The sequence below is a fragment of the Haematobia irritans genome, chromosome 1 (genome assembly GCF_050003625.1).
Source record: "Haematobia irritans isolate KBUSLIRL chromosome 1, ASM5000362v1, whole genome shotgun sequence".
Classification (NCBI taxonomy): domain Eukaryota; kingdom Metazoa; phylum Arthropoda; class Insecta; order Diptera; family Muscidae; genus Haematobia; species Haematobia irritans.
Genome location: NC_134397.1, coordinates 102,834,608 through 102,845,067, shown reverse-complemented (window position 1 = coordinate 102,845,067; position 10,460 = coordinate 102,834,608). Strand labels below are relative to the sequence as shown.

Sequence of the window (10,460 nt, the reverse complement as noted above, 5' to 3'; positions counted from 1 at the left end):
AGGCATGTTTTAGATCCAAGGAGCTCATATACTCTGTCCTTGGTAAACGAGATAATATATTACTTAACCTTGGTTGGGGGTATGCATCCCTAACCGTCACCGCATTGAGCCTCCTTGAATCTAAACAAAGACGTGATTTGGTCTCAAATTTAGCTTGAGCATCTCTACCAAGTCAGGTTCCAATAAGGGATATCGAACTCTACCGCATAATTTTAAAACATCTGTATAATACTGTCTAAACTAAAGTTTAGACTTAACCTTTTTATTTATTTAATTCTTCTATAACCATTTTAACTGAAATCTGTTTTGAAATTTAATTGAATTATTGTGAATTCTAATATTGATACATGTTAAGGGTTAAGTGAATTATCGATTAATTTCCCAAGTACATTATTGTGAATTATAAACTTTAAAACATGTTTCTTGGTAGGCATAGTCATACAAAATTCTTTCTTTCAATTCTGAATCTCAAACGGTGAGCATAGACAATAAACCGAATCTCCATAACTCTAACTCTTGGTTTTCTACTTTTTTTATTGACTTGTACCACTGTGATGTCATAATTTCTCATATGCTGAGAAATTATGATAAAGATCTAACGTCCACAATACTCCTAGCTCCAAAGGTTCTCCAATTGTTGTTCCGCCCAAATACTACACAAATACAGTCCACACACACTAAAGGAATTGGAATCCACCTACTCAACTACTTCATCCACAATCCCTCTAACCCAATTCTAAACATGGTCCACTCGAGGAGAGGATTCTCAAACCAGCGCAGGCAATCAACAACCAATAGTGAGGAGAACAGAAGGTAAAGTACAAATAAAAAAACCTTTCTCATTAGTCGAGTTTGGACGTTGATCGATGCACATGATACGTACCGCTTAACCGCTTAATATAATTAAAACTCGTTATCCGAAAATAAATAAATGGGAGAAATTTGAAAAATTTCGAGGAGAACTAATATAAATTCACAAACGTGTCAAAATATAATAAAAAGACCTACAATATTAAACTTTTCGTATGTCATAAAGTTAAAACGTAAAACGTGATTGGTAATGAGATGTAAAAGTAATTTTGCATAAATAATATACAAGTGAAAACAGAAATTTTGTCGGAATTACTGATTTATAAGTAATAATGGTTAATATGCGAAGAAATCTCATTATTGTCATGCACTAACCAAAAATCCCTTAATGTACAAATTTATGTTTTGTTAAATTGCACATATTTCTTATACTAAATTGCCCTAATTTCTTGTTCAATAAGCCAATTCCAAATCTATTTTATCTCAAAGGCTAGTTTGCACAAATTTCTTCGAAAATTGCACGTATTTCATATTCTACATAGCACCTATATCTTCTTCTAAATTTCACATTTTTTCCTTCCAAAAGGCATTTAAAAATTCATTTTCCTAATCAAATCACCTAAACAAAAAGAAAGTAAGACTAAATTTCACATATCCTCAAAATCACATATTCTAAAAATCGAAGTGAAATATTATTTGCACTTTCAAAGGCAAAATCCAGAAAATTTAAACAAATCGAAAAAGAAAAAATTGGAATTACAGTTACATAAATGGAACAATAATGTAAATGCAAAATCTTCAATTCTCCTCCAATATTCTATTCATTTTTTTCACAGTGTCAAACTATCGTTAAAATCGGTGTAAAAAAATATATTGCAACGCTTATACACATTTTGCAATTCTTCCCTCCTTATATTCCAATTCTACATTCCCTTAATTCACACACTTTCCCATTTTTTTTCGTCATTCCATTTTTTTGGTCGAAATTCTTTACCATGATAATCTCTCTTGAGTTAAGTGTTCATATTTGGTTTTGCTACGAAAGAGAGTAAAATGTGAATGATATTATGTGAAATAAGAAGAGTGAAAAAGGAATGAATAAGTGGAATGAGTTTGACTCAAAACAAAGAAATAACACACACATGAAAAACCAGTGAGATAGAGAGAACTGTGGCAGCAGTATATGGGAAAAAAGATCACAAATATTTCAGACGAACCAAAAATTATCAAAGCATTTTCGTTTATGAAACACAAATTCATTTAATTTTAGGATCAATTTTATATATTTTTTTTTTATATTTGCAAACAGTGGTTTGATTTGTTAAGGAAAAACTACATGTGAAAAACAAAAAAATTATTATAATAAACATTGGATTTCGCGTAAAGAATATTAAAAATCGGTTGTTCGGTTCGGGAAATAAAAATCTTGCGTCTTTTATCAATCCTTAAATAAATATTAAGGTAATATTTCCTTACATTTACTAACATACAGTAGCTAATATTTAGTACTTTTAACTCGTACTGTATTGACATGTATACCATCTCGATATACTGTGTGAGAGTCAGAGAGAGCATCGGCCTAATGCACTCAAGTTAGAAACTGAAAGTGTTTACTGACACTGTACTTTGATGAAAAAAAAGTATCTCATATCACATTTAAGCCAACGTTTGTGAAAGACAGCGTCTATGCCCGAAGCCATGGGTAAAAAATCAAATTTACCTCAAATATTATGGATATTTGTATAAAGGTCTGAAGTAATTATATTTGGACCCAGAGTATTGGCAAATACAAAAAATTATAATTGCGGAACAAATTTAAATCTGCGATATTTAAAAACCAATAACGTCAATGTACCCTCAAGGAAAAAAACTCTCATGATATTGGATACACATAAACAAAAAATCGCTGCGAGAATGCAAATAAATTTTGAGATATTTTCACAACCATAACACTAATTTACTAACGATTAAATAATTATAATTTAGATAGTATATTTTATTTAATTAACAACAAATTTAAATAACAAAATTTTAAATGATATTTCCTATGTGATTTTATACACACTAAATCTGATTTTTCCAATAATTTTGTGGATCCCAATAGTGGATGTAACTTGATATAAAGTATATTATGTTAGACATTTTGTCAAAACGAAAACCCATTGAATTCGTATGAGAAAACAAATTTCTTTAATACAAATAAAGATACTACATTATGGGTTATATTTTTTTCTAAATTACTGTGTATACCATTGGTATATGTAATAACAGTGTTTACACGTTTTTCGCGGAGAAAATTGGATAAAGCCGGTTCAAATCACTTGAGTGAAGAATTTATTTATTACGTAGCAGATATTTTCCGGATTTATGCTCTTTGATCCCAGTGTTGGATATACATTTTGTTGAAACGTACGAAAAAAACAGGTTGAAAAACAATTATCTGTTTGAAACAAACGAGTGTTATGGTACTCTTATGATACTCTGAGTTATATTGGTTTCATTTTATGCTGGCAGATAGCCTAACGAATTCATTGTTTATATTATCACACTGTGTCAATTTTATGAGTTTACAAATAACTTGCTGCTATATTTTTTACTGGATATAGCATATACAAAATTTCAAATACTGGTTTATAATTTACCTAGGAACTAAATTTTCTTACCATCGTATGATTATTTCTATACGTACGAGTTTTACAAGGTTTACAATTAACCTCAAGCTGTAAATTGTCAACGGATTTATAGCACCTCGAAATTTTAGAATTCCAAGACATTTGTCCGCTAAAATAGTATCATACATCTCTTCGACTCTCACCATTTTCAATCAAGATAGTAATTTTACATATCTTGAAAATAATTTGGTTTAATTGCATTTTTTTAATAATCTGGATTTTCTAACATTTTCAAAAACTGAAGGAAGAAGTGAAAACTTAATTTGTGACATTTTCTGTGTTTTGTTTTACTGGAACTCTTATCAGTAATCGGGAAATTCAACTACCATCCATACATTGTGAATTTTGATCTGAGGATTCTATTTAAAAATCTGACTTTTCTTTCAGATTTTCCATAAATCTGCAGATTTTATTGACAAATATAATTTTCCAAAAAGGGAAAAACAGTTTATAGTTGAAACCAATTGCAGTAATTTCCTGATCTGAAGGACGTCACTGAACTTGCAAGCGCAAACGCTATTGGTCTAAGGTTTTCTCCAAACCACTTTTAACGAATTTTCCCAAAAATGTCGAACCCGACAGACTTAAATATTTCCGAGAAGTTACAGGCTGGAGGGAGTGTGGTGAAGTCCTCTCCCGTTTTTGAAAAAATTGCATTTGTGTGCACTCAACTAACCGACTTTTGTTCTTCCTTCGAGAATTCGGATATTGCTGACCAGACAGATTCCCTACTGGAAGTCAAGCTTGACGACTTAGGGGATCGTTGGCGGAAAGTGCAACATGAGTATGAAACTCTGATGCTATTCTCCGAGTCGCTGGTATCCAAGGAACTAAAACAAAATGCCAAAGTTAATCTCAATATTTGCTCTGAGACATACTACGATACTCGGGCACAAATTTTAGATATTTTACGAATGTCTATTAACACTGCACCTCGCATGAACACTCGGTTGACTCTGCTTCCTGAAAGAAATTTAGAATCTCAAAATCCCAATCATAACGGCCCAGAAGTGTGCATAAAGGTTCCCCCGTGCGACACAGAGGTTTTTAAGGGAAGTTATGAAGAATGGCCATCTTTTCGTGACATGTTCACGGCCGTATATGTCAACCACCCGAAACTTACACCAGCTCAAAAGCTCTACCATTTGAGAAATAAAATCAAAGGTGGTGCTGGTGCAATAGTAAAGCAATATTCCTTATGCGACGAAAATTTCAATCTGACTTGGAATGCTTTAAAAACTCGTTATGAGAATAAACGAGTTTTGGTGGACAACCAGCTGAAAATATTATTCAATATTCCCGTAGCCACAACGGAGGGTAGCGAATCCCTGCAAAGAATACATTCCACAGTGAAAGACTATCTTTGCACATTGGGCTCCTTAAATATTAGCGTCGAAACTTGGGATCCCATGCTGATATATATGGTATCTACAAAACTGTCAGAAGAGACTATATCGCAATGGGAACAGTCTCTAAAATCTCATCGTGAGCTACCCAGTTGGTCCCAAATGGACGAATTTTTGATCAACCGATTCGAGGTTGTCGAGCGCATATCTAGCTTTAAAACCTCGAAGATTCAGAATGACTCAAACTCAAAAAGTTTCCCACACAATTCGAGTAAAATACAATCATACACTTCCCAAGAAAAGTTACATGAGAATTGTTCTCTGTGTGGTTTAGACCATAGCATTCGCTTTTGTCCGGATTTTCGCCCCAAGAGCGTATCGATTTTGTTTTTAAAAAATAAACTCTGTAATAATTGTCTCTCCGCATCTCATCTGAAGGCGAAATGCAAAAGTAAGCGTGTCTGTCTCACCTGCAAGAAAACTCACCATAGTCTTTTATATTTGGGAAATTCTAACAGTCATGCTCAAAATTCTAGCGCAATGAATACTGAAATGACTGAACGAGATAATACTAAGAGCAATCCTAACTGCCCTATCCCTTCAACATCGAAAGAGGCTTACACTCGTGTGGATGCCAATTTCTCCCACAACAGTGAGACCAGTTTATTACGGACTGCCTTAGTCCAAGTAGACCATAGAGGCGAATTGTTCACGATAAGAGCCTTAATTGACCCAGGCTCTCAGAGAACTTTTTTATCTGAACGAGTCAGAACTCTTTTAAATATTCCATTCCGGAAATCTCGATTTGAAATCGGGAGAATTGGAGGAACGACTCAGTTTTCAGACAGAGAATGTGACTTAGTCCTCTATGCTGAGAAACACAATGTTAAATTTTCAATTAGTGCCATCATTCTACCAAAAGTTACTAGAAAGTTACCCGCAGTGTCTTTCGAGATTCCCAATTGTCCAGAGCTACTTCAACTCGATTTAGCTGACCCTAATTTTTATGTCTCGTCTCAAATAGATCTCATTCTTGGTAATGACTCTGAGCGCTTTATTAATATAGACGGTATTAAAAAGGATGTTTACGGTTTTGCTTCTGCTTATAACACAATTTTTGGATGGGTTCTCAGTGGTCCCATGCCAACTGAAAACGTTCAAGCTTTCACAACAAAAGTTGTCTCTCTTGAATCGGATTCCTTAAGTATTGAACTTAGAAAGTTCTGGGAAATTGAGGAGGTCCCATCAGTTCTCGAGATATCGGACTCAGATAAATATTGTGAAGAATTTTATGCTGCCACAACCACTCGTGATAATGATGGTCGTTATGTTGTGAGGCTTCCCTTTAGAAAGGAATTCCCAGACAGTCTAACTCTTGGTTCATCCAGATTCATCTCGCTTGGCCAATATGCGAGAATGGAAAGAACATTATTGAAAGATCCCGAGCTCCAATATCAGTATAACTCTGTCCTTGAGGAATACATCTCTTTAAATCACATGGAAGAAAATTCCTCCCAAGAGATATGCGCTCAAGGGAAATTTTATTCATTTTATCTTCCACACCATGCGGTCGTTCGACCGGAACATAAATCCACGAAAGTTAGGATAGTTTTTAATGCATCCCGCAAGTCCAAATCGGGTCCCACACTTCAAAATGATCTCGTTTCGGTAATTCTTAATTGGAGGAAGTATAAATATGTATTCGGTGGAGATATCCAAAAAATGTATCGACAGATAAAGATACATCCCGATGATAGAGCGTATAAACGGATTTTATTCCAAAAGGATCCGAAGTGGCCAGTTCTGGATTATGCACAGAACACAGTAACGTTCGGTGTTAACTTCGCACCTTTTCTCGCGATACGCACCTTATTACAACTCGCTTCTGATTCCGAGCACGAGTTCCCTAACGTTTCTAGGATATTGAAAGGAGAAACGTATGTCGATGACATTTTGTCTGGAGGATATTCGATTGAAGAGACCATTGAGTCTCAGAAGGATCTTATTAAAGTACTCAGTTCCGCAGGATTTCCTTTAAAAAAAAATACTGCTAATGATCCGAAATTGCTCACCCATTTCCCTCCCGAGGACTTATACGATTTAGATTTATTGAGGTTCTCGGAATCTAGCTCCACGAAAACTCTTGGAGTTAGATGGAATGCTTTAAGTGACAAATACTCTTATTCCATCACTCCTACCATAACGCAAAAAGCTACCACAAAGCGTCTCATACTTTCCCAGGTTGCTCAACTTTTCGATCCGGCAGGATGGATAACACCTGTGGTAATTAGAGCACAGATACTCATGCAACAACTCTGGCTCGAAAAATCTGGTTGGGATGATGAGGTATCCCCAGATTCTCTTCATACATGGACTGAATTTGTAAATGATTTAGTTCAATTAAATACAATAGAAATACCGCGTTGAATTCAATTTATGCCAGGTGATAAGGTTCAAATACATGGGTTTTGTGATGCTTCCAAGGGCGCTTTCTGTGCATGCGTTTATCTCAGATTTCAGACATCCACCTATACTGTGTTTTCGAATCTTTTCGTTGCAAAAAGCAAAGTAGCGCCTCTCAAGACAATTTCGTTGCCTAGGCTAGAATTAAATGGGGCTTTGCTACTTTCTCATCTCGTTAAATACGTTCGACAAATATTTAACGACAGCATTGTGTCTGTGGATCTATGGGCAGATGCATCTATAGTACTCGGTTGGTTATCGAAACCACCACACACCTGGGAAACGTATGTAGCTAACCGTACATCTCAGATACATACACTCGTCCCAGATGCCAAGTGGAGATACGTATCTACTCGAGACAATCCAGCCGATCTTGGCACCCGTGGTTGTAAGCCTCGAGATCTTGTATCGAATACTCTTTGGTGGAATGGCCCATCATGGCTTACAAACCCTGAATCCACTTGGCCATCGAGAAACCCAATAATTCCGGACTTTAAAAATTTAATAGCATCCCATCAGGCTATCGCTGAGCAAATTGATTTAACATCGCGGTTTTCCTCATACTCGAGAGCGTTTCGTGTTATCTCATATATTTTTCGCTTCTTTCACCGCTCCAATGCCAAATTTAGAAATAATGAAAGCGTCTATACCCCAAACCTTTCTCAAAAAGAGATTCAATTTATTAAAACTCGGTTGATTTCACTAGCTCAGCAACAACATTACAAATTTGAATATGAAAATTTACGTCAATCCAAACCACTGCCACACAAGAGCAGTCTACTAACATTAAATCCGTTCTTGTACTCAGAATTAATTATGAGATCAAACGGCCGATTATCCAATTCGTCCCTACCTTATAAAGAACGATATCCAATAATCCTACCTGGCAATTCCCATTTCTGTCGGCTCTATTTATCTCACTTGCATATATTTTGGCCCATGGGGAATGCAATCAAATGTGCAGGTTTGTTCAAACGGAATACTATATTCCCCGCTTAAAATCTCATGTTAAATATGTGATTCACAAATGCAAGACATGCATTATATACAAACATAAAACTCGTTCTCAAATTATGGCTCCTTTGCGACCAGAACGATGCGATTTCTCGCCCCCATTCCATGTCTCTGGTGTTGGCTTTGCTGGCCCATTTGAACTTAAAAGTTCCCCTCTCAGAAAAGCTCCCATTATCAAGGGCTATGTCTGTGTTTTTGTATGCTTCAGTACCAAAGCGATTCATTTAGAAGCATGTTGTGACTTATCGTCCTCGGCATTTGAGTCTGCATTTGCTCGTTTTGTTTCTCGGACAACGGTCGCAATTTTGTTGGAGCCAGTAGAATTCTTCTTCGTGAATTCGCTCAGTTTGTTCAAACAACCGCCACAGATATTTCGCAAAAGTATTTACATCACGGCTTTGAGTGGAAATTCATACCTTCCCACGCACCTCATATGGGAGGTCTATGGGAAGCCGCAGTTAAAAGTTTCAAAACTCATTTCAAGAAACTCGATGGCGCTCATAGATTCACATTCGAGCAATTCTCGACTATCCCAGCTCGAATAGAAGGGGTTTTAAACTCTCGACCTATCTCGGCTCCCTCCGATCTCACAGCTTTAACGCCAGGACATTTTTTGAGAGGATCTCCTCTACTTGCTCTGCCGGAACCAATTTCTCCAAAGTTATCTATAATAAATAAATGGACCAAATTGAAAGCTCTTCACCATCAATTCGCTCTTAGGTGGAAAGAAGAGTATTTGAGAAGTATGAACAAGCGATATAAATGGAAATCCCCAATGTCGAATTTCAAAGTAGACGACCTCGTAGTGATAATGGATGATCTACTTCCACCGTACGAATGGCAATTAGGCCGAATTGTTAAAACTCATCCAGGATCGGATTCTAACGTGCGCGTAGCTGATATACGTACTGCGACAGGCATTATAACCCGATCCATAGCAAAGTTATGCTATTTGCCCTTTAATAGGGACATTGATGAAACTGAACCACTATAAAAATCCAATCTCATGCGTTACACTACTATTTTCATTAACACTTACATACATTAATAACATATCATGCATTTCAGATCCACCATACTTCAACAACGAAGATCTGAGAACGTGTACAAGTGCAAGCTGTGCAATAAATTTCACGCACTTAAAGTTTGTCGCAAGTTTTTAAAAATGAGCCCTAAGGAACGCAATATCCGGGTTTTGCGTGAAGTGTACTGCGTTAATTGTCTTGCTAGGAGCCACCGATTCCGTGATTGTCGCTCAAGGAACATGTGTAAAAAATGTGGAAGGCCACATAACACCTTGTTGCATCCTAACTATGCTGAGCGGAAATCTAGAATGGAAGTGAAAATCGTGAGATTGACAACAACAACAATAGCAACAACGCTTCTAACAACAACTCAACCCAACAAACACCAAACCAGAAAATGTTATCAGAAGCTATACGAGCCTTAGCGACTGTTTTATGTTCAGCGCCGAAATGAAGCCGAGGCGGGAGCATGTCTAAACTAAAGTTTAGACTTAACCTTTTTATTCATTTAATTGTTCTATAACCATTTTAACTGAAATCTGTTTTGAAATTTAATTGAATTATTGTGAATTCTAATATTGATACAAGTTAAGGGTTAAGTGAATTATCGATTAATTTCCCAAGTATATTATTGTGAATTATAAACTTTAAAACATATTTCTTGGTAGGCTTAGTCATACAAAATTCTTTCTTTCAATTCTGAATCTCAAACGGTGAGCATAGACAATAAATCGAATCTCCATAACTCTAACTCTTGGTTTTCTACTTTTTTTATTGACTTGTAAAACTGTGATGTCATAATTTCTCATATGCTGAGAAATTATGACAAAGATCTAACGTCCACAATACTCCTAGCTCCATAGGTTCTCCAAGTGTTATTCCGCCCAACTACCCACAAATACAGTCCACACACACTAAAGGAATTGGAATCCACCTACTCAACTACTTCATCCACAATCCCTCTAACCCAATTCTAAACAATACTCATCAAAATATTCTCCCGCCATCTGTTTCCTATCTATTATCATTTCTCTTATTTCTCCATCGGACAAATGGTCCGAGAAGACCTTAATGCAATACATAACGGGTTCCACCTGATTTCCCCCACTGAACTGCGATACCTCCAGTAC

The 10,460-nt window shown here is 36.1% G+C and overlaps 1 protein-coding gene across 2 annotated transcripts; it reads left to right on the top strand.

Annotated features, from left to right (window-relative positions):
* Positions 1 to 573: 573 nt before the first annotated feature.
* Positions 574 to 10,081, top strand: LOC142240803 (uncharacterized). Of its 2 annotated transcripts, XR_012723397.1 has the most exons (3): positions 864 to 1,057; positions 2,120 to 2,271; positions 9,374 to 10,081. XR_012723397.1 is itself a non-coding variant. In XM_075312537.1 (2 exons), exons 1-2 carry the CDS (start codon positions 743 to 745, stop codon positions 9,753 to 9,755), a joined length of 453 nt encoding a protein of 150 aa, XP_075168652.1. In that variant the 5' UTR covers positions 574 to 742; the 3' UTR covers positions 9,756 to 10,081. The 2 variants fall into 2 exon arrangements, 1 of the variants encoding a protein (XP_075168652.1); XM_075312537.1 differs by lacking the exons at positions 864 to 1,057; positions 2,120 to 2,271 and adding an exon at positions 574 to 813.
* The last annotated feature ends 379 nt before the right edge of the window (positions 10,082 to 10,460 follow it).